The sequence below is a fragment of the Erigeron canadensis genome, chromosome 9 (genome assembly GCF_010389155.1).
Source record: "Erigeron canadensis isolate Cc75 chromosome 9, C_canadensis_v1, whole genome shotgun sequence".
NCBI classification, from domain to species: domain Eukaryota; kingdom Viridiplantae; phylum Streptophyta; class Magnoliopsida; order Asterales; family Asteraceae; genus Erigeron; species Erigeron canadensis.
In genome coordinates, this window is record NC_057769.1 from 5,052,483 (window position 1) to 5,076,906 (window position 24,424).

The window sequence follows — 24,424 nt, forward strand, 5'->3', positions numbered from 1 at the left end:
CTAAAAGTATCAATGTTGCACAGAATGGAAGGGTCCAAGAAATGAGTTGTACACATAATAAAAATGGAAAAATTGAAATGAACTAGTACTCACTAGTGGAACGAGAAGACATGGAGCTTAGAAGAGAACAGAATGAAAAACAAAAAAAGTGACCTCTAGGCCACTAATGGAGAACCAACGACCAGCTAGGAGTCGTATTCAACAGGTTTTAAGTTTTTAAGACAGGGGGAACTTTTCATTCTTGATCACTGTATACTACACAAGCACAACGAAAATAGTTTGAGAAAATCAGATTTATATATAAGAGAACCAAACATAGGTGTACAAAGATGAATTGCCTCCGTTCAACCATATATAGAAATTAACAATATGACACCATCTAAAAATCTTCAGCTTCAAAACCACATTCTCCTGGTATAGCATTACATTAACGGTTTAACCAACAACCTTTGTCTTCTTTCGCGCGAGAAACCGTTCTTTAGCAGCAGCCAAAGCATCCTGATTTCTTTTATGATGATCTGTTGGAGATTGAGCAACCACACCTCCGGTTCCAGATTCTTGCTTTGGGGGATCATTAGACACTTCTTGTTTACGAGTATCAGGAATAGGTTTTGCTTCAACGATATCAGATTTTTCCATGGATGCCGCAGATGTTTCACCCTGATTTATTTCTGGAGCACTCGTTGACTCCATTTTTGATGGTACATTTCCTTCTGGCTTGTGAATCTTTGACTCTTCTCTGTGCTTGTTGGGTTTTGTTGACTCACCATCTGGTGCTCCAAAGGCGACATTTTTTGACAAGCTGAAGTAGAAATCGGTCATATCACCACCCTTTTTAGTGACCTGTTACATCAAAATGTAAATTTGGTCACAAATTCAATCAGGAGAATACAGTTTCCAGCACATAAGAAACATAAACTGAACTTTTTTGACCAAAATAATCAGATTCGGAGAATACACAAAAGGTAATTAATTATCAATAGTAAATGCAAATGAACTATCCCTAACTACTACAGGCTGATTACTAACGATTTTAAAGTCACCACCATCACAAAACACAATCCGCACAAAAAAATCACTTTAGTTTGTAAAACTGAAGATGATATTATATAGCCTTGCCTTGAAGGTAAATGGTGAAAAAACATCCTTCAAAATAAGGAAACTTGCTTGCACTATCAAATGCATATAAACCCAACTTTTAGTCAACATTTTGCAAACTAAAGAAAAATTAAACCAGAAGATTGAAGCTAGCTTATGTCTATAACTACTAAATAGCTATGCATATAACATGCCACTATGCGTGGGCAGGTTTGGTAACAGATTTGAACACTGATTTTTAGTAGAACTCAAAATAAGATGGATTGGGGTTGATGCAGAACACCTTTTGCGACTACATTTATATGTATACATTGTGATAAATATACTTATAAAAACTATGACACGGCAACACATAATGTAACTTAATTTGATGCAACAATCAAGAAGATTATATGCACTAAAAGCACACTTTGCATGACTTTCAACACTTGACTCGTCTCCTTTTTACATAACTTGGCTTATTTTAATTGATTTGAAACAGTAAAATAACAACATTATCCAAGTCGACCAGAATCATTCATCCAAGGAAAAAACTTGATAAAACTTAGGTATCACAGACATCAATACATACGCATTGCATTAAACTAAAGGATAATAGCACGAGTATGCCGAAAGGAAAGTGCAACTTACATCTTCTTTCTCCTCCCGAAGTTGACGCAAACGTTCTTCCTCTAACCATTTTGCTTGCTCTGCGAGTTTCCTTTTGTAAGCACTAGTCACAAACTTGTCCTTGTCCCCAAAAAGGTGGTCGTCTTTAGTCCTCTCTTTGACAAGCTTTCTCTCATATATTATCTCATGTTCTCGCTCACGCTCTTTTGCTTTATCAATCAATGCTTGAATATACCTTGGCTGTAACAAGGGTTCATACAGTTAGCAATAGAAAAAGGCTTCATATATTTATACTGCATTTATCAATATCAGCACTAAAAGTGACAAAATTCAGCATCGTACAGTTTGGATAATGGGTCAGACCGTGTCATTGTTACCATGGATAATCCAGCGCCTCCAGGCCAAGAAGATACAACAAAAGTATTTTGTCAAATCTTTTAAATTAAGAACTAATGTTTTAATTATGATTGCATAAGCCAGTAACAACAATAATCTAGATGATGTAATGCAATAAAAATGTTAGACTAAGTATTTGTCTTTGGTTTATACTTGTTCTAAACAGAGGGTACTTATGTAGCTATGTTTAATATCAGGCTCTTTATATTGGGCTTATTGTAACCCTTTGTTGATCAATCAATACACATGGCTTTATACGGATCAGGGCTTAGGATACCTCAGACTCCAACCCCAAATTGACCTATTTGGGACGAGGGGAGGGGGAACCCAATCAACCCCTTCAAAAGTATAAGGATCAACCTTCCACTATGTTTTAATAATTACATATCGGATATATTCAATTAAACTAAACAAAATGGTAGAAAAACTTCCAACATAGAAGGTTCACATCAATATATGATAGCTAAAACACTCATAAGTACTTTAGTAGTGAAAATATATATGATACCTTCCTTTCCTGTCTATCTTGTGCTACAGGACGAACTGCTTTCTCCTTCATCTCATCATATACACCATCATAATCAAATACCGACGGATCCTCCTCTAAGGCTTTCTTATGTTGCTCCTCTACCTAGACAAAACAACATACACAAATGATAAGAAACGGAGACTCGTGAAAGTAAGGATGGTAAAATGGGGCTTCTGGGTAAAAGGTCAATATACTTTCCGGTATGGTTTGGTCCATACTGGTCAATGCTTTAAATAACTTTTAGACAATTTGTGTTAAATATGATTATAGAAGATAATATAGTTACAATAACAGTTGAACTTTCAGTACTAGGTTGTATGCATTAACAATACAATTCAGCCAGCTTTGATCCGTTTCCTTTTTGGTACATGTTTATTTGACCCGTTGAAGATAAAACATATACCCCTACGGAAAAAAATATTACATTTTCATGGCTGACTTACATCCTTAAGAGCCTTGTTCTTGCCAGCCTGTCGAGAAATCTCTCTCTCAACATCATCATCATCGTCGTCACCAAACCCAAGCGCAGAAGGGCGAGGAAGTTTGACAGGTTGCTTCTTTTGTTGGGAGGAAGGTCCTCTTAAGTTTAATCCGTATTTCATATCACTTTACTTTGTTCCTGTATAAAAAAACTAGTAAGTTAATAGCTATAGGTAAAATTTTATCAATAAAACTATACCATGGTCTCACAAAAAAACACCTTAGTTATATATATACCCAAAAAAGTTAATATTCAGGTAACCCCGTTGGGTCAAACCACATGTACAAGGTAGATGTAAATCAAGTTCACCTGGTGGTCCAATCAATGTCCACCTTCACCAAGGTACTTTTTTTTTCTTGAAACGAGTTTATCCTTAACTCTAAATGGGATTAAAATTTTAAAACCATATACTTTCCAAATGCCACCGCCTTCACAACCAACTAGAAGACAATTTCTTAAGGACAAGTGCTTGGACATGTATTCAGCTTTATATGTTGTTAGTTGCCACATTATCCAAAAAAGAAAAACCCTCATCCCTTGGCGGCTTTTTAAGAAATCTTCGTGTTACGACTTACGATACATCATAAGTTGATAAGCACACTATCTCCTACATTGTGTTATGATACAACATAAGCAAATTAACTTAAGCTGTTCTAAGGCCAAAAATTTGCTACATCCTATTATATATATATATATATATATATTAGGGTATAGTTGAATACATTTCCAAACACGCAACCCTATATATGATCACCAACACAAATTTTTTAACAAATATTTATATAACTACTAAAGTTCATATTTTTATATGATAAAGATGCTAAAACAATGAATACAAGCCTAATGGTGAATTTAATTTATAATAAATAAATAAGAATTCAATAAAGCACGTAAAATTAGGGTTTTATAAACAAAATTAAGATATGGGTTTTGTATAGGGGATTAGGAGATCAACGAAAGCTGTACCTTTTACTAATATATGGTTGATGAATCGGTGAAGATGGGAGAGTCACCGGAAAAGTGACGGCGGAGTTCGTTTGAACGCCGGTGGAAGACGGTGGTGTTGTGAGTATAATTTTGAGGGCGGATGTTTCCGATTTGGTTCACAACAGAATTCTGGGTTTGCTTGCTTGCGTCAAAAATCAAAATATAAGAAATATATATATCATTTTATACTTGGAAAGTAAATTTTTTTTTGGATAACTTCACCAAAATACCAATGATTTTTAAACTTTTTACCTTTTTATCAATAAACTTCTATTTATTGCCATAAATAGTAACATCTTAGTGATCATTTTTCAATTACATATCATTTTTTAAATATGTGATATCATTTATTTTAATTATATAAGTATTTTTGATTAGGGATGGCAAAAATACTCGTATCTGATGGGAAATTCGATACTCAAACCCGATTTGGTCGGGGAATCACCAAGTTGACCGGGATGAGGACGGGTATGGGGATGGAGTTTTATTCCTTGATGGGGATGGGGGACTGGGGATGTGAAACCGTAAATCTCTGATCCCCATACTTGAACCCGAAAACACTCTATATATTTATTAGAATTACTTTAAGTTTTTCTATATATTTTAAGTTTACAGTTTTTTTTAATACTTTTTATGTGTTATATTTTATTTATAATTTATTTAGAATAGATATTAGTTTATATACAAAAAGAAAAGCTCGAAATAGACTTTCTACTACTTATCTTATGCTACAATAAATTTATGTTTATTTAAAAAAATATCCCCGATACCCGACGGGGATCCCCGATCCCCGATAGAGACGGGTACGAGGATTTAATTTATATCCTCGACGGGGATGGAGACGGAAATGGGGATTACAATTGGAACTCGGGGATGAGGATGAGAATTGAAATCTCTAACAATACCCAGATCTCTAGATGTGATCCTTCTCAATACAAATATCCTAAAAAATATATACAATATTTATATATGTATACCTATTCAAAAGAATTATACAAACAACCAACCATCAAACATAAAACAATATTTATTTTTGATATGCTTAATTGTAAATATAAAACATTTATTTGTTTAATAGATATAGTTGATTGAGTTATTAATGAGGGTGTAAAAATGAATTTAATTGAGATAAGCTCATATAAGATTTTTTTAAATGAATAATACGTTAGATTGGGTTGTAAAGGGAGATGATAAAATTCAGAATAACTAAATATTGTTAGAATTATTTCTATATTTATTTCATAATTGATCAATAAATTTATTGGTTTTTGCTAAACACATCTTTTACGGATTTTAATCTAAGTGATTTTTGATGTTAAAACATACATTTTATTTATCTAAGTTAAGTAAAGCCCTATGGCTACATTTAACATTTTTTATATTTATTTTAAGTGATTTTTAAGTTTGAAATTGTTTATGAAAACATCAAAGGAAAATGCTAAATACAGCATTAAGGGCTGTATTTAACGTGCATAAAAAAAACTTGTACTTTTCATATTAAAAGTCCGCCCCCTGATTTTCATGATAAATATACAAACAATTTATGCACCTTAAACACAGCCCTAAGCGTTGTATTTAGCAAACCCTAACATCAAAATATTCTAATCAATAAAATATTTTATGTTGGCTAACATAATCGACTCGAATTGAACACTTCTGATGTCCATACCAAATTACGCCTCTAATTAGCTCAACAAAATTTAGGCCTCTTTTGAGTGTTAGTCATGTGACTATATATATATATTTAGTCCCTTCCTTTATTACAGAAAACACAATATCCTTTTCAACCTTTTTTTAGGGTTCATTTTCATTTTCATTTCCATTTGCATTTTCATTTTCATTTTCAGCTAAGACACCAAAACCACGAAAAAACACACACACACACACACACACACACATACAAACACAAACACAAATCTCATAATTTACCTCAAAAATTAGCTCAAAATTCAAGCTCAACATCTTCCGAATCAGGTAATTTTTAACCCCTTTTCATCATTCAACTAGTACAACAGCACCCATTACTTCACATCTACTAAAACTATCAAAGATTCATTCCTATGCTAAAAAATCAAATAAAGTTTGAAACTTTATTGTATGAAGTCCCTAAATCTGATGTGGGTATGTTTTAAAATTAGTTTTTTTGATGTTAATTTGTAAAATTTGAAATTTTGGATTGAAATTATAAAAAATTAAGTTTAGGGTTTTTAAGTTAACTGGTAGTCAAAATGAATATGATTTTGACTTTTTTAGGAGGTGTTATTAAGTTGATAGATCATAAGATTTGGAAATTTGTTGTTTGTGATATTTCTGTTTATAGGTTGTTTTTCTTTCTATATTGGGAAATTGGGAAAACTGTAGGTTACTATTTATTTTGTGCCTTTGTGATGAGGACATGAGGAAATGAGTAATGTGTGTACTGTATATATATAAAATATATATTATATGTATATGGGGGTTGGGTATTGTAAAACAAGTATTAAAGTAAAACAAATAAGACAAGATCTTGACCCTTAGATCATGGTTAAATTGATGCGCAAAGATTCACAAAGCAATTGATGTATGATGATTTTTATGATGCACAGTGATTATCACTGAAGAAAAACCTATTGTTTTATTTGTTTTACTTTAATAGTTGTTTTATTTTACCTAAAACCTATATGTATATATGGATTGATTATTTTTTGCTTTCGGGATTAGTCGTAATGGTTGATAGTTGACACACATTTCTAATGTTAGGTTTAGTTTTCTGCATTCGTGACGTTGAACCTAAGGACAGACATACACAAAGTGTGAGGACTAACTTTCAAATTGGGAATGATATATTATTAAATCTTTCAAACAACAGAATAGCCGTAGCTCTTTGCTAGATAAAAGTTATGCCTGATTAAAGTTTAGCATACTCTCAGCCATTTTCCATTAATGAGTCTGCCAACTCTGGCAGTATGATGTAGTATTTGTATTTGATATACAGTATTAGGGTTTGGGACAATGTACCAAACTAAATGATTTAATCCGTATACATTGAAACTCGTGTCTCGTCTTAATTTAATGTTTTTTTTTCATGGTTTTTCCCCTTTTTTTTTTGCTTTCTGCCTTAGTCGTAACGATTGACCCACAATTTTAATATTAGATTCACTACATTTGTGACATATATAACGGCAACACATACAGGGCGTGTAATGAGTAACCTTGATATGAAAAGGATATATTATTTGAGAATCTTCTAAGTTACATAACCGCACATTGTAGAGGGCGGTTCCATTTTTGCCATGTATCGTCAAAATCTCGCATATTAATATGGCATAGTGTTAATGAAATTGAATAACTATTATAAGACCTGAGTTTGTTACAATGTAAGCTTTGGGGGGTAAAAAATCAAATTCAAAATGAGGGTTCAAGATGAAGGAAGTTGGGTTCTGGAGTTAGGCAAACCACTAGTATCCCTTGGCCCTAGCTGATATACAGTATAAGGTTTTCCAAGATAATTTACCAAACCAGACAATTTACACACCTATAAGTTGTAACTCTTCTTATAGTATTCTCTTTGTTTTCATGCTTTTTAGCGCGTGCTGCATTTTGACAAGTCTTGTCCTCTTGGGAGACTTGTATAAGTTATGTAATTATTGTAAAATTTAGATGTATTTGGTGTGAACATGTTACTATATGTTTTGGTTGTGTGTCTTATTTATTAATCTAAGTCGGGACATAACAATTTTGGCCAGGAATCTAGGATTGGAAGCTATTTGTGATTCTTTCCGAAGATTATCGGATGATAATGGTATATCCTCATACGTGACACTGATTGATGGATCCAGAAAGTAAGAAGTTTGGAAAAGGTAAGTTGCAAAGTTCAAATACTTTATTCTCTGTGCTTAAAGTTTAGTATATCCATCAAGCTTTGTGGTTATGTACAACATTTTCTGATATTGTTTTCTTATTTGGTTTATTCTGTTGAAATCATACATAAAAAAACCACTCTGGTTACTTTATGCTGGGTAAATAATAATATAACGGATGAATTCGATGTACAAAAACAATACTACTAGGTTGCATAAGATGTCTTTAATAGGAACTCTACTCAATCCAGACATCAGAGTTTGTAACTTCTCTCTTTGCATCTGGATGCCTTGACTAACACACATCAAAGGAGGTGTTTGGATTTACGTTTTGTAGCTGGTTATCTATACTCTAAGTTGCAACCAACAATTTTAATGTTTGGATAAACGGATTCTGCTTCTGATTATCTGATATATAGGAATGATTCCTATATATCAGTATGAAAGTGATTATTCGAGACCGTTTATTTGATTCCTATTTTACGGTCTTGGATAATCGCTTTCATACTAGCCATAAGAAAACCATTTTAAACTGAAATTAAAGAAAATCATTCTAAACTGATTCTTATTGTTTATGACAAAATTACTACTTACCTTCTTCATTGTACACAAGTTAAAAGACGTGTACTCCCTTCAACACATAATCACTTTGGTAACGCACATCAAGCACCCACATACTACCCAAATCAGGTCCATGTGTACAGTGGTTGCTTATTGGATTTTGTATACTTTTTCTTATGCATTATTGCTTTTTGTAATTTAGGACCAAGGGAACTCACAGGCGCTGTGGATCTTATAAGTTACTATAAATTGTTACCCCACTACGAGTTCTTCTGCAAGAAGTCACTTCCTTTGTCAATTTCAGATACACATTACCTTCACCATGCTGTTGGAGACACAGAAATCAGAAAAGGCGAAGGGATGCAGTTAGATCAGCTCATTCACAACACATCACATTCTAGAGATACAAACACACGCATACAACCATTTGACCTTAGTGTTCTTACGGAAGCCTTTCAGCTGAGGGAGACTGCACCTGTTGACCTGCCAGCTGTAAGATTTCGATTATTTTTTTTACTTTCTGTGGGCCATCTGGCTACCTGGTCAAAGTGAGTCATAAGTAAATGAGTCATAACTGCCACCTCTACTTTCTACGATTTTGTAATATCCTGGTCTATATACATGTTTTCTATTGTGTCATAGTCTGAGAAGGGGATGCCTACTATAGCTGGAAAATCTAGAAGTGAATCAAAAGACAAGGAAAAGAAACATAAAAAGCACAAAGATAAAGATAAAGAGAAGGATAAAGACAAAGAGCACAAGAAACACAAACATCGACATAAAGATCGAAGTAAAGATAAGGACAAGGAGAAAAAGAAGGATAAAAGTAGTCACCATGAGAAGGTTAGATGCTTTTCACATCTTAAGCTCATTTGCTTTTTAAAAGCATACACATTAATCTCAAGCATGAAGAATCCGTAAAGGGGAAGATTAACTTGTCCTTATATTTCATGGGAATTATTATTTTTATTAGTTTACTACTAAAAACCAGCAAGGTTGGATGAAGTGGTTAATACCCTTGTTTCTAGAGTCAGATTGTTAAGGGTTCTATCCTCATGCCTTGCAAGGCCGGAGGTCCTTTTCTATCCTAGATAGAACCTGGAACTCTGGAAGCAACCGGTCTACCTTAGGTAGGGGTAAGGCTTAACCTCCCCCATACATCGTCGTGTATTGGGACCAAAACCTGTGGAAGACGACATTGGGTGTTAGTTTTTTTATTTTAATTAGTTTACTTACTAAACAGTCTTACAGATTCTGCATTCAGTCTTCAAAGACTACCTCTTTTAACATTCATAACTCATTTTCAGATAAAATCAACTTCTTGGTCAAGATGGTGCTTTTATGTAACAAATTTTGTTTAAAGTATGCATTAATGTTGCATATATATTATTTGGTTCTGGAGATGTACTTTGTTGATTGCTAAAGAGTGTTGGTGATAGGGACCCTTGCTTTCCTTTGAGTGACCAAAGATATTATGTACTATTGAGACATAAGTCCATAACGAATCTCAGCTATTTTGTTAAAGTGTCAAAATTAATAATTCTTTTGGCACGGTTCGATTTGGGCAAATGCCAAATGTTGTCATTCAATATTTTGACTTATGATTAGTATGTCAGGTTTTTTGACTATATTGATTCAGGAGGTTTTATGCATTAAAAATACACTTGGGATGATTTTTATTTTTTTCCTTTTAAAATGCACTTTGGATGATTTTACTACTTTGACCCATTAGAGATAAAACATAACCCCAAAACCTAATATAACGTAATTGGTATAGAGTTGCCACTCTAGTTTAGTGATCAACGGTGTGGGTTGTCCCTTTATATTGTTTCAGAAAAGAAAGCATGATGGAAACGAAGATAGCAATGACATTCACAAGCAGAAGAAAAGTAAGGTAATTGGGATGCATTTAAAGAGCTCTTTTGTGATTTCTCACCGATTGGATCTTCGTTTTTCCATTAACTTATCATGTCCATTTTGCAGCACAAGAGCTCAAAGATCGACGAGATAGGGGCAATAAAGATAGCAGCTTGAAAGTGGATTGTGGTAGATAGTATTTTTTTTTCTCCTCATATTGCAAACAAAACCAGAGGTTCCTATATTCTTTAGTCAAGCTAAATGATACACCAAACCTTTATCACAAAAGTATAATTATGTAATAGTTATATGGCAATTATCTTAGTTTTTCTAATGCAGAAGTCTAAAATAACATCCTACTTTCATGTTGTCCCTTATAAAATAAGTTATTTCTCCATGTTTTATTCAACCATAAAACTTTAAAAACATGTTTGTTAAACATTGTAGATTCCTGAAAAGGTCGCAAAATTCTGTCAACCTATATATATAACCTGACATAATTTAGCTTACGAGTGTGATGTAGCACGATTTGGGTTCTATAGTGATTTAATGACTATTGTTTGGATTGATCGAACATAATATAACTGTGGTTTTAGTAAATTCTTGTATCAATATCATTTTACAAGCTAAATTTTGCTACCTTATATACATAGAAAGAAGGTTACAAGTTGGGTAATAAGGGACAACTTCTAAAAGTTATATGGTTAAATGAGACAGGAAAATGTAAGCGATGAGGGATTAATTGAAAAGTAGGTGGTTAGTTTTTTATTAAAATAATCTGATTGTCTTAATTTGTGTTTTTGCAGAAGAGCCCCAGGACTAACTAAAGGAATCCAAAAAGGTGAATTCACCTGTGCAGTAGATTTTTTCATGGTACAATTTTATGGAAACCAGACTGCTTTGTAATTTGTATCATAGTTGGGCTTTCATACATTCAAAACGTAAATCCGTTCTTTAGTTTAGTGGCATGCTGGATATCTATATAATTCCTGATCATTTTTAACGACCCGTACGTGTAGTTTCAGTTCCAGTTTTGGAGAAAAGAACTTTGTAAGATGTTGTATCATTAATGGGTAGGTATGTTTTTTAGTCCTTGTAAATACTATTGAGATAAGATGTAAATGGTGCTGTCACTAGTAATCCAAGAAGATATCTTTTTTTGGTTCTTTTCTAATCTAGAGATGAACTATATGTACTATCTGATACTTGAGAACAGTGAAAATGTTTAAGTTGCATCCATATGTGTTACTATTGAGATAAGATGTAAATGGTGATGTCACTAGTAATCTAAGAAGATATTTTTGGTTCTCTTCATGTTAAACATGCTATGTACTATCTGATACTTGTAAACAGTAAAAGTGATTAAGTTGCATCCATATGCTGTTTTTCTGGAGGATCTTGTAATTTTAAGGTTTGCAGTTGACAATCATGACAAAGTACCGTGGTTCTTGATGTGATCCTATAGTGTTTAAACATTTGATGGTTTTTGGTGTAATTAGTGTTTGAACATTTGATGGTCGATGTTCATGTCAAGTTTTGTTTTTCTTAATGATCCTATAGGTATTTGAACATTTGACAGTTGATGTTCATGTCAAGTACCGTCTTTCTTGTTTAGCTTTGAGCAGAGACCGAAGGGAGGTGAATCATGAGTATGTGAAGTTGGTAGTTAAAATCACTATAGGCATGTTTCTCGTGTGATAGAAGTACATATTCTCTTTAGACCTTGATAGCGAAACAGGAAGAGTGGTGGATTTTATCGTTTGACTTTATTCATTTGAAAACATGTTAAATGGGTGAAAATTATGGCTAAAGGCAAATTTGCTTACTGGGTTGGATAGGTTAATCAACTTTATTTTTCTTCTGAGAAAATCAGTCTTCAATCACATTTTGAAGGTAAGAAAAAAAAAGCATCTAAAAGTGTTGTCTACTTGTCCAGTAACAGAACCTAATCCATCCGACCTGTTTGAACCGAACTTGATTGAGCATTACAAGTAATGATCAAAATTCATTGTTAGCAGCTATTCAACCGGTTTATATATATTACCACATTTAGCGTCTTAAACTTTTGATTCAATATTTGCGACCGTACTTGATTGAGCATTACACGTGATGATCAAAGTTTAATGAGAAGCTATCCAACCTGATACGTACGTGGTCTAGCATCGCATGTCTTTACCGTTTATCGTAGCAACAGTTATAAGATTAGATGAGGCATCGTATTTCCTTGAATTAGGCTAGTTAATGGAGCATGAACCACCTCAATCATGCATGCATTTTTTTCTTTGGGTTAAGGCTTAGTAGGCCAGGTAGTCAGGAACTCAGGATGCTTAGCAGTTGGCAAGTTTTCCATTTCCTATATATATATATATATATATATATATATATATATATATATATATATATATATATATATATCATATATATCATATATTTATGTAATGTAATTTTGCAACTAGTTTCAGGATGAAGAGAAAAGTTTAAGTTGTTCCTTGATTTTATATGGTTTTAGTATAGTATATCTGGAATATATTATAATTAGGGCGGTATGAGGTTTTGTGTTTTTTTTTTTCACTCTTAAAAGAAAAATGATAACATCAATAATCTAATTATGTATCAAACCAAACAATGAAAGAAATCATAATCACAAATAAGAAAAAATGAGGTTTAATATAAGAAAATAAATAAATGAAGCCAGACTTTTTGACAAAGAAAAACAACATCAATCAAAATATAATAAGAAATATATAGCAAGTTGGTTAGGTCTCAATCAATCAATTTATGTTTAGTCAAAAAAAAAACAAGGGATAGTGTTAGCATTTCTGTCTGTTTTTGTTTGTGTCCAAAATGTTTGATTTTAATATGTTACAATACCATAGTTGTCATTCGTTTTTCTCCTCGATCTTTATACAATAGTTGTTGGTACTTTAAGATTTTTTCCATCTGTCTACATCTTCTTAATTGTATGCAATTATGCATAACTATAACCCACCACAACCTCTGAAGAGAGGGTGCTTCATGTGCCTATTTTTTACAACTATTATATGATTTTTGATAATAAACATAGTATCCTTGGCTTCAAAAGAACAAACTTACTCGCACATTAAATATAGTTTTCTATTTTTCTTAGAAACTTGTCACACTACCTGAAAATTGGAAATCTTAGAACAACTCTATGTATGCTAACTTCAACCAATATCATTTACATATGTTATTTATTTATCTATACTCCTATATAAAGATTATGCACCCCTCTCAAAATAGAAATAGTTACTCATATGTTACATACGAAATTACTAAATTGCCCCTTAATAAAAACCCACTATGGAAAGAGTTTTATAAATTAACAACTTTGTCCTTAATGAATTAATTTACACCATAAACCCTTATTTTAATACTTAATACTTTAAACCCTTATCTTCTAAAACTTTTCACTATCACAATTACATTAACTTACATCACTTGACACCGTCACCAATACCAACAATACCATCACCACCACTAGACCGTCTTCTACACCACTGTCGCCGCATTGCGCAGGTACCATGCTCGTATACTTATACACTTATATACAGTAAGTACTTGATTATCTTATCAGATTAAACTATTAACCTTGAGTATATCAAATCAAATTATCTTTAAGTAATTAAATTGGTAACTAAGAACATTTCTAAACCTTTAAATGGTAATCGAGGTTCTTTGAAAGAAAAACTAAATAAATATTTAGCATTAATAATAATAAATTTAGTTATCCTGGTTTTATGGGTGTTTTAGTGTTTATGAAAACAAACAAAATGAAAAGGTACGATATTTTGGTGACTTTTTCAGCTATTTGAGATTTGGTACCTTTGTGAATCGCGACCACCACTCAAAAAAGTTACTCTACTAGTCGCTTTTAGCCACTTCGATTATTATTAGGTAAAAAATTCTCTCAATTGTCATTTTCAATCTAACTAATTATGTTTCCATATTGTCAGAATTATAGTGGTTGTTATACGAGTATAAATCGTGTGTTAGTTCAATTTACTTAACAATAAGTGTTCAGTATCATTGTTGATTAATTTATCATCTTTCCGCTATAAATGACAAATAAACTTTAAAAAAGTTCTTTAGCAATCCTTTACCATCTAAATGACCTTTTACGAAAATTTATTTAAAATAATAAACTTGACAGCAATAGGATTTCATATGTGCCATCACTTTTTTGACTCTTTTGTTGGTCAACTTAGAGTTTCATATAATAAAGTTTTTTTTCTTTTCTTTTTCAGTTTTGCTAAATGAAATATTAATAAGTTTCATTAAAATACATTAAATAGTTATATATTTATCATAAAATAAAACTCATTAATGAACTTTTAATATGAAAAAGTACAATCTTTTTATGCATGTTAAATAAAGTTCTAACATTTTTAACTTTTTTTTACAATAAAAAATTTCTGTTAAACTAAAATGACTATAACATTCATATATCGAATATTAGAGTTTCATAATTGTTTTTTTTTTTTGTCCTTTATTATGTTCGAATCAAATAAGATAATTTCCAGTCAGTCGTTGGCGGAATAAAGAGTCGGCGCGTGTTATCTTCTTTTCAAAAATAATATTTATTTACAATTATATTAAAATGCATAACTTTTTTTTACACGTGACTTTTATATATAACAAACTCTCTCACTGTCAAATAGTGAGTTCTAACCCGACAATAGATAATCGGTTGTTTAAATTGGATCTCGTTTATCACGAGTTGAGCAACACTACACAAGGACGAAACTTTTAAGGCACCACAAGCGAATCCCTCCAAATTTATTTATTTATTTTTTTAATATTTATTTAACAATAGTATCCACATTACATATCAATACAACTAACAAAATTTGATTTTATGTTTCATTAAGTACGGTCTTTTATAGTAAGTTTTCAAGTTCTTGACAGTGATAAAAGGAAAAACACATAATTATTTTGTTTGTTTTTTATTTTTGTGGTAACAAGTTAAATTATTTGTATTATTAGTTAAAGTCAATTAGTATTAGTGTTTTGCTTTCCAATTGCTTTTTATCTATGCTATTATATAGAAATTATCCCCTTATGTTGAAAGTTTAAAAAAAGTTGGACATGCAAATTGACCAAACTACTTTTAATGAATTAAATCAACACCAGTACACCACCCTTAATTTTAAATTACACTATTAGTCCTTTATATTATAAAATATCTCTACTACCCCCCTTTAAATAAAACACCTTTACATCAATTAACTACACCATTTGACACCGCCACCGCCATCATCATCAAATAGCATTTAAGCAACATCTAAAATCTATTGATATAAAGTTATCCTTTCATCGAATAAGCCTTAAGAGTTAAGACTACTATGAATTTATACGCATTTCATTTTCGGTCGATACATGATAAAAGTCTTTGGCGTCCAAGACTTGCTCATACTCGATGAGTCGTTCTATCCTCAAATTTTATAAAGAGTAATCTTAGGTTTATAAACTTTTTAGTTTAATCATATATGCCCCCCCCCCCCCCCCTCAAAAAAATAAAAATAAATGCAACATTTAAAATCTATTGATATAAAGTTATCCTTTCATCGAATAAGCCTTAAGACTACTATGAATTTATACGCATTTCATTTTTGGTCGATACATGATAAAAGTCTTTGGCGTCCAAGACTTGCTCATACTCGATGAGTCGTTCTATCCTCAAATTTTATAAAGAGTAACCCCCGAGATCACCTCATATGTAAAATATGGTTATAATTGTGAATTTGTAAAATTTGTAAACTTAGATTTGCTCTTTTATAAACCATCTCCATCTAATATTTATTTTTTTAGAGTTGTTAATATCTTCCCTCGAATTTTGATCTTTTAGATACGATTTACCTTTAGCTACCCTACCAAAAAAAATTTATTCTAAAGTTTATTGGCACAGTAACATCACCCGGCAAAAGTCAACCTCACCAGAGCATTAGCGCGACGTCGCCGCTAATACTCTGACACTGACAGGGGGCCCGCTGATTTCTTTGTTGGATTTACCATTACAGACATGGGGGCCCGCACTATTAGCGGCGAGGCGACGTCGCCGCTAATAATCTTCCTGGTGTTGTTACCCCTTTTGACCTGGAATGTTACGCTCCTCGTTATTTAATCATTCAAACATTTCAAGGGGCACAGCTACAAAATCTTTAATTATTTAATTAACAAAAGGTATTAAAAAATAAATGTTGGTGTGTTTTTTTCTGATATTTAATTACGAACTTATAAGCTATAATTATGGTAATAATGCGGTCGTGGGTGGTGTTGCTTTTATTAATTTAATATAGATACAAGTTTTAACTTATGTATTTGCTCCATGTTTCATTTTCTCAAAATATTCTTTTATTTTCCGGCTTCCAAATGTGTCGGTGCTTGAATTAATTTCTAGAAATTGGTAATTTTCAATGTTCCCACTGTCACATTTGACCTATTCGTATCCGTACATTTATTTTTACTTAAATGATCATGTGAATATTTTTACTGTACTATTTTAACCTTTTATATGTCTAAAAAATCATATATAGCGACATACCGTATGTCCTATGCAAGTGTATATTCATGAAATTATATTATTACATAACACCACAGGAGATTTAAAATAGTCGTCATGTATATATGTGCTTATTGTATGGGTTAATATAATCGAATAAAACATTAAAACATTTGACATATATAGAGTAACTATTTGTTTAATATCCAAATAGTTAGACTAAACTTCAGAGCTGACCCTATATTTTATGATGCTCAGGGCTAATCGATAAAAAATTACCCCTAAAAAATTTTGCTCGTAGTAAACAATCAAACACGTACACGTTCCTCTCGTATACTTTGGTGGCCATGTACTATATCTAAAGAAGTATAAACAAAAATTTTGAATTTTTTTAATGTATTTACTTCAACATTGAACCATTGTATTGTATATTAGAATAAACGTACCTTTTAAAAGAAATCATATCGAATACTTCATTTAATTTCAAAAACATAGTAAATGATATGTTCTGTATAATCACGAATTACAACATTAAACATATTATTTTTCTTTAGCATTTTAATAAAATAAAAGAAAAGAAATAGAGAATACTTACAATGGTATATAAAATCTTGGCCTAGAAGAGTGGAACTAATAAACTAGTAATTCGAAGGGGTGAAAATGAAACTTTCAATAATAAAAGTTACCAAACATAAATAAATATATAATAAACAATTAATCCTTCATCTTCTTCCTAGCATCTTGCATAGCCTGCGACTTGATATGAAAAAGATTTTTTTATCATTCATCTGATTATACCTTTCATACAGATCGATGGATTTTATTTACAGTACAACATCGTTATTCTTTTATTAAGTCATTAAAAAGTTGGCTAATGAACATACTGTAGTATAGATCGATCTAAAGTTTTATGCCCCTAGTTAATTGATGATCCGGTCGATCGCTCATTCCGCCCACCCAAGGGCCGCCCCTGCTAAACTTATGGACAAAGTGTAATATCCAAAGATTTACACCTTTTATATTAATTAGTTCATTATAGTATGCTGATCTATTCATATCCATATTCATACATTTCAAACCAAAAACCATGAACTACAATCAAGACCACAACAAAAAGTGATACTTAATGCTAAAAGAAAAGTAAAAATATTTATATAACAAAGATGTTAATAAAATCATAAAAAGAGATTTTTTTTAGATTCTAGAAAATGAAAATTGGGATATTAAATATTGAGGGAAAAAAATTGTAAGGTTTTTTATTTTTATCTTTAGAACAACAAGGCCCGGATCACAGGTATCCGGACTGGATACTGTGTACCTACCCGATCCCCTCCCCCGCCCGCCCCACCCGGTAAAAGCTCCACGAAAGCCAGGACAAAATCCTGATAGGCAATCACAGGCCGAGAGTATCGAACTTGTGACATCTTAGACAAAAGTCCGAGTGTCCAACCACTGAGGTAATCATGTGAAAGACTCTCTTAACCTCACGTAAACACACGTGAGTGGACTTAACTGAAAATTGTTAATGCCGTTAACGCCAAGAACAAAATTTGTCAAATAAAAAAACTTTTGGTATTTTTTTTTACTTCAATGACGAGAAGTAAAAAATTATCTATTTTACTGATAAGAAGCGAAAATTATCTATTTTAGTGATGAGAAGTGAAAATTATCTATTTTAGTAAAGAATAATGTAATGATCTATATTCTAAACTATTATATATTATAAGTTACTTGTAAAAAAATAAGACACAAGAATTGACTAAACTATTAAATCACCACCAACCTTTAATATTAAATTATAACATTAGTCTCTTATATTATTTTATATCTCTACCGCCTATTTAAATCAAACACTTTTACAACAATTATCTACACTAGTTAACGTCGATAACACCGTCACATTGTGTCATTACGCTGGTATCGTGCTATCCTTACTAATAACTATAGAATTTTTTGTTTTCTTTAATTAATCTTGGTCTTTAAAAAAAGTATTTCCTTTTCAAACCAAAAACTTTGTACCATACTGTCTGCCATTTGACAATTACTCAAAATCTTAGCTGTTCACACACACACCTTCCCACCCTCACTCAACAAATTTACTGCAGAATTTCACACACACACACAGAGAGATACATACATACATACATACATTTTCATGGAATATCTATATTTTCCATCTCTCTTTCTTCAATCAATCTTCCTTCCCACCTGAGCTCTTCAATTCTCATAATTTCCCACCTACATTTTCCCACATTACATTCTTAAATAACCAAAATTCCCAACCCATGAAAACCCTTTTCATCTTCTTCATTTTCACCTCCACATGCATTTTTTCCGGCGCCGGCGCCGCCGTGAACAACCGCCGGACACTCCACCAACCCTTTTTCCCACTAGACTCTCCGGGTGTCCCACCACCACCGTCATCATCTGATGTGCCTTTTACACCCACAACCACCGCATCTCCGCCGGACAACCGCCCATTCTTCCCGGAGCTCGCATCCCCTCCGCCACCTCCGGCCACTACTACTTCTGCTTCTTTTCCAGCTAATATATCTTCCTTAAACCTTCCCAATTCCCCGAAACCGAAAAAGGTATCGGGGAAACTAATTGCGACTGCGGCCACTTTAGTAGCCGCAGCCGCAATAATTATTGTTTTTGTTATTTATTATTTGAAATTTCATAAACATAAAAGTCATGATTCTAGATCTTTTAGTGACAGTAAAACTAGTAGATCTGATATTAGTAGTAGTATTAATCACAATAATAGTAATAGATTAGCTGTTAATAGTTGTAATAATAATAATTTTAATACTAGTAGTAATAATAATAATAATAAAAGTAATATAAGTAATAATAATAATAATAATAATAATAATAATAATAATAATATTGTTAATGAGAATCTTGGGACTAAAACAAATCATGGTATTAGTCATGTCCCGAAACTAAGTAGGCCGTCACAAACTAGTGCTGAATTCTTGTACTTAGGTACTATTGTTAATGCCCATGGTGGAATTGGTGTTACTAATGCTAGTGTTGTCGAAAATTTGAGGTCGGAACCGAAGAAAGTGGGTTCGGATTTGGGAAAAGTAGATTCACCTGATCTGCGCCCTTTGCCGCCACTTGTAAGTGTCGGTGGCATTGAAGGGCGGAGTCAAGGTAACCTTAGGAATAGTGTTTTTGAGAATGGGGAGGTTGATTCTTCTAAAGATGAAGAGTTTGAAGAGTTTTATTCTCCAAGAGGCTCGGTTGGGACTCGATCGGACTCTAGGTCGGGGTTTGCGAGTATACCGGTGGAGAGTTACGAGACTAATGGGAGGATGATCGGGTCGAGGTCTTCGTCGTGTTCGTCATCGAGTTCGGGGTCGCCGGCAAGGTCGGTTTCGTTGAGTATTTCGCCGCCGGTTAGTTTGAGTCCAATTAGATCAAGGCCAAAGTCGCCGGATCTTTTTGCTATTCAAACCGCCCCTCCGCCAACTCGTATAGCTCCTGCTCCGCCACCACCACCGCTGCCGCCACAGAGTTTGGTGATCCCGGATATAAGATTAAGCAAAGACAGTGTGGAGTCTTCACCTAGATTATCAGAGTCATCAAGTGATCAAAACTCACCTCCGCCACCAACAAGAATTCCGCCTCCTCCACCACCACCACCACCTCCGCCAATAAACTGGGAAAGTCACAGTCCAAAAACCCCAACACCACCAAGTCGACCACCGGTTTTAGTCACACCAGCAAGACCCACATCTTTGATCAACGAACAACCATTGGTTTCTCCAATTGAACTGTTACCAGAAAATGAAGAAAATCAGGAAACCCCTAAACCAAAGTTAAAGCCACTTCACTGGGATAAAGTAAGAGCAAGTTCTGATCGTGAAATGGTGTGGGATCAGCTCAAATCGAGCTCGTTTAAGTAAGATAGTTCGAAAGTTTCTTAGAACTGATTTTTCTTAGTTTTTAAATTTTATTTATCTTTATGATTTGGGGTTCTTAATGACAGGTTAAATGAAGAAATGATTGAGACCTTATTTATTGTGAAGACGCCGAATTCAAGTAACTCAAACGAAACATCCACCACAAGACGGCCAATTCTTCCATCACCTGCCAGCCATGAAAACCGAGTACTTGATCCTAAAAAGTCTCAAAACATTGCAATATTACTTAGGGCGCTCAATGTGACCATTGAAGAAGTTTGTGATGCACTTTTAGAAGGTAATTTGCTTCAGTTTAATTGAAGTTGTTACTTTTCCATATATGTGTTGTATTTATTTAACAATTTTGTGATTTTATAATTATACAGGCAATGCAGACACTCTTGGAACCGAGCTTCTTGAGAGTTTGTTGAAGATGGCTCCAACAAAAGAAGAAGAACGGAAGTTGATTGAGTATAAAGATGATACGCCTGTGAAGCTTGGGGCCGCTGAGAAGTTTTTAAAGGCAGTTCTTGATGTACCATTTGCATTTAAAAGAGTTGAGGCAATGCTTTATATCTCCAATTTTGAGTCAGAGGTTGAGTACCTTAAACGCTCATTTCAGACACTTGAGGTATATTTTATTGCTATAGCTTTACTTCAATATGTTATTTGTGGAATCCTTGGAATTAGGAAATCTCATAGGATGCGAGTCTTTTTGGAGTAGACAAGTGGAAAAAACTAGTTTTGAAGCTGCTATTAATCAAATTCTTTGGGGACCATGTTCATTGGTTAGATGGCCTAAAAGTTAGTCAGGTTTATATGGAGTGTACAGTGTACACTTTTCATAGAACATGATATTTTGTGTAAAAAGTGTCGATGCTGCTGTCTAAAACAGATGGTATGACCACCTAGATGCTTGCTGGTTATGCAATTCAGAGTTAGGTTTGTGTCTGCATTAGCTATGAACGTGCTCAAGAATCAGAATCAATTAGTTTTTAGTTAAAGCTGACATACTTGGGTAATCTTACGTTTATTGTATAACCAATTATTATGTCCCTAAACATTCGTTTGTTTACAGGCTGCGTGCGAAGAGCTTAGAAACAGCAGAATGTTTCTAAAACTTCTAGAAGCCGTACTTAAAACCGGAAACCGTATGAACGTAGGAACCAATCGTGGTGACGCTCATGCATTTAAACTTGACACGCTCCTCAAGCTCATTGACGTCAAAGGCACGGATGGGAAAACAACTCTTTTGCATTTCGTTGTTCAAGAAATCATCAAAAGTGAAGGTGCCCGCCTTAGTAATCCTGAAACCAATCCCGACACCCCAAACTCAACTGTCACTAATGAGACCAAGTGTCGGAAACTTGGTCTTCAAGTTGTTGCCAGTATTAGCTCAGAGCTCTCAAATGTCAAAAAAGCAGCATCCATGGATTCCGAGGTCCTTAATGGTGACGTCATCAAACTATCAAAGGGTATTTCCAACATTTCACAGGTTGTTCGGTTAAATGAAAGCCACACAAGATTTTCAGAATCAATGGACATGTTTATGAGAGGGGCGGAAGAGGAAATCATTCGAATTCAGGCTCAAGAAAGTGTTGCGCTTTCTTTAGTGAAAGAAATCACTGAATATTTCCATGGAAATTCGGCTAAAGAAGAAGCGCACCCTTTTAGAATATTCATGGTCGTGAGAGATTTCTTGAATGTTCTTGATCGTGTCTGCAAAGAAGTTGGTTCTATAAACGAGCGGATTGTGATCAGTTCAGCTCACAAGTTTCCAGTTCCAATAAACCCGACACTACCTCCAGTTTTTACCGGGTTCCCTCTAAAACGACAATATAGTTCTTCAGACGATGAAAGTAATTCATCATCTTCTTTTCGACTGTAATAGGTACGGGTGAAAACTTGTCTATTTCTTGGTGTTGTATTTGTATACATAAGCTTAGAAGATTTTGAACATTAAATCGGTTATATAGATACATAAATATATATATATGATATACAGAGGAGATTTTGGAAGAATAAGCATATCTCTGTAAAAAAAAGCTTCATATCTACTAAAGTTGTTCCTTGGAATTAGATTCTTTGTAACCCCAAATCCTCTGTAAAATATTTGTTTTTAAGCTCTCAACCAAGTTTTCAGGTTCATATGTTTTGTATTCATATTCATATATTCTCATTATTTGTGTAAAAAATATATGTTCTTGAAATTGTAGTGTCCTTTTTCCCTTAATTTCATGAATGCATGTTTAGATTGTTTGTTGTTGCAAAAAGTAACATTAATGGATGTGCTTTTTGCATGGAAAGTTGACTTATTATATTGTCATCATAAAGGTAGAGGGATATACAGTTTATATGCTTTACAAGACACATTAAATTAAATTGGAATCCTATGATGGATATGTTGTTAGATGGGATCTATCGACTATATTTAGTGTCAACTCTTTTTTTCTTTATAATATATATGCATTGTTTACCAAGTTATGTCAGAATTATTGAGAGTGGTTAGTTCATGCATGATACATACTTGTATTATATTGTTTGTATATACTACATATATATATATATATATATAGTTTGATACTTTGATACATTTCATAAGCATATGTATCATGTATGTACATATTATGGCGATACATGCACATGTATAAGGATTAGAAAAGACAAATAAAAAAGGGGAGAAAATGACCACATGATGCATCCACCAAAAAGATTTGAAAATTATATCATATCATAGATTAAAAGAAGGGGACATTTTACCCTTGATGCATGTGACTCACAATTCATCATTGTGTAATGATGCTTTTTTAAAAATATCTTGGTTCACTCATTTGTGTTTGAATCATTTTTTATATCTTTGTGTATTATTTTTATTTTCAAAGAAATACTATTTTTTTTACAGAGGAGATTGACTCATGTCTTCGAGTTATATTTAATTATTAATGGATTAATATAAAAAGCTTACTAAAAAATAGAGATTGGCGCTGTTTTGAAAAAAAATGTAGGATAACAAGAAGTCAAGTATTGTTGTCTGTTGAGGCAAATGTGGTGCCTGTCATATTTTTTAAAAAATACTAAAAATATCTTGTTGACACAAATGGACAATTTTGGACCAACTGTTAATAGTTTTACAGGCATTAAAACTTAGTCCACTACCCTCTCAGTCACAGAAAAATGTAGCTCAAATAACAGGCTAAAAACTATTTCAAGTATCACAAGCTACAAAATTTTAATTTTGATAATAAAAAAAAAACTTGTCATGCGTTATCATTTACACTTTGATGCAACAAACAGATTTGGTATTATCAGTTTGGAAAATAACTGTGGTATAAAATGATTCATCAAATTAAAAGTGTACAAGTAGAGTACCAAAACACATGTCGGTATTAGAATCCTTTCTCCTGGAGTACTTTATTAATTTTGAAACAAAAAGAATCTCGTATGACATTTGTTGTCCAGACAGGAATATATAGGAGGGGGATCTTTTATAGTACATCTTTTTTGTAAATCTTTTCCTGTTGATAACGTTATACAGCAACTAGCTCTTACGAATGTGCCTAAAAGACAATAGGCAATTATGAGCACAAAAATTGGGTAATTTCAGAAGTAGCTATGGAAATGATATCAGTACAATGG

General features: G+C 33.0%; 3 protein-coding genes across 5 annotated transcripts; 2 read left to right on the plus strand and 1 right to left on the minus strand.

The window, feature by feature from the left end:
- Nucleotides 1-278: 278 nt before the first annotated feature.
- On the minus strand, nucleotides 279-4,260 carry LOC122581964 (nuclear speckle splicing regulatory protein 1-like). Its single transcript, XM_043754296.1, has 5 exons — nucleotides 4,080-4,260; nucleotides 3,076-3,251; nucleotides 2,612-2,734; nucleotides 1,729-1,947; nucleotides 279-843 (listed from the first exon to the last, which is right to left on the minus strand). Exons 2-5 carry the CDS (start codon nucleotides 3,232-3,234, stop codon nucleotides 436-438), a joined length of 909 nt encoding a protein of 302 aa, XP_043610231.1. The 5' UTR covers nucleotides 3,235-3,251; nucleotides 4,080-4,260; the 3' UTR covers nucleotides 279-435.
- Nucleotides 4,261-5,912: 1,652 nt separating this feature from the next.
- Nucleotides 5,913-11,531, plus strand: LOC122581729 (mediator of RNA polymerase II transcription subunit 19a-like). Of its 3 annotated transcripts, none has more exons than XR_006321039.1 (7): nucleotides 5,913-6,074; nucleotides 7,826-7,939; nucleotides 8,703-8,992; nucleotides 9,143-9,343; nucleotides 10,335-10,394; nucleotides 10,484-10,592; nucleotides 11,164-11,531. XR_006321039.1 is itself a non-coding variant. In XM_043753995.1 (7 exons), exons 2-6 carry the CDS (start codon nucleotides 7,909-7,911, stop codon nucleotides 10,532-10,534), a joined length of 633 nt encoding a protein of 210 aa, XP_043609930.1. In that variant the 5' UTR covers nucleotides 5,913-6,074; nucleotides 7,826-7,908; the 3' UTR covers nucleotides 10,535-10,546; nucleotides 11,164-11,531. The 3 variants fall into 3 exon arrangements, 1 of the variants encoding a protein (XP_043609930.1); XR_006321040.1 differs by having other exon boundaries at nucleotides 7,834-7,939; XM_043753995.1 differs by having other exon boundaries at nucleotides 10,484-10,546.
- A 7,391-nt stretch (nucleotides 11,532-18,922) lies between these two features.
- Nucleotides 18,923-22,936, plus strand: LOC122581604 (formin-like protein 1). Its single transcript, XM_043753847.1, has 5 exons — nucleotides 18,923-19,657; nucleotides 19,778-20,787; nucleotides 20,875-21,086; nucleotides 21,175-21,419; nucleotides 21,867-22,936. Exons 1-5 carry the CDS (start codon nucleotides 19,163-19,165, stop codon nucleotides 22,674-22,676), a joined length of 2,772 nt encoding a protein of 923 aa, XP_043609782.1. The 5' UTR covers nucleotides 18,923-19,162; the 3' UTR covers nucleotides 22,677-22,936.
- The last annotated feature ends 1,488 nt before the right edge of the window (nucleotides 22,937-24,424 follow it).

Bases quoted from the DNA above. Each gene is read 5' to 3' on its own strand.
- LOC122581964 (XM_043754296.1), bottom strand. From the start codon at position 3,234: ATGAAATACGGATTAAACTTAAGAGGACCTTCCTCCCAACAAAAGAAG. The intron at 1,948-2,611 runs GTATCATATATA...CCCTTGTTACAG, and splicing joins AAGATAGACAGGAAAGGAAG to CCAAGGTATATTCAAGCATT. The intron at 844-1,728 runs GTAAGTTGCACT...TTGATGTAACAG, and splicing joins TTCGGGAGGAGAAAGAAGAT to GTCACTAAAAAGGGTGGTGA.
- LOC122581729 (XM_043753995.1), top strand. From the start codon at position 7,909: ATGGATCCAGAAAGTAAGAAGTTTGGAAAAG. The intron at 8,993-9,142 runs GTAAGATTTCGA...ATTGTGTCATAG, and splicing joins CACCTGTTGACCTGCCAGCT to TCTGAGAAGGGGATGCCTAC. The intron at 9,344-10,334 runs GTTAGATGCTTT...ATATTGTTTCAG, and splicing joins AAAGTAGTCACCATGAGAAG to AAAAGAAAGCATGATGGAAA.
- LOC122581604 (XM_043753847.1), top strand. From the start codon at position 19,163: ATGAAAACCCTTTTCATCTTCTTCATTTTCACCTCCACATGCATTTTT. The intron at 19,658-19,777 runs GTTAATAGTTGT...ATTGTTAATGAG, and splicing joins ATAATAGTAATAGATTAGCT to AATCTTGGGACTAAAACAAA. The intron at 21,420-21,866 runs GTATATTTTATT...GTTTGTTTACAG, and splicing joins GCTCATTTCAGACACTTGAG to GCTGCGTGCGAAGAGCTTAG.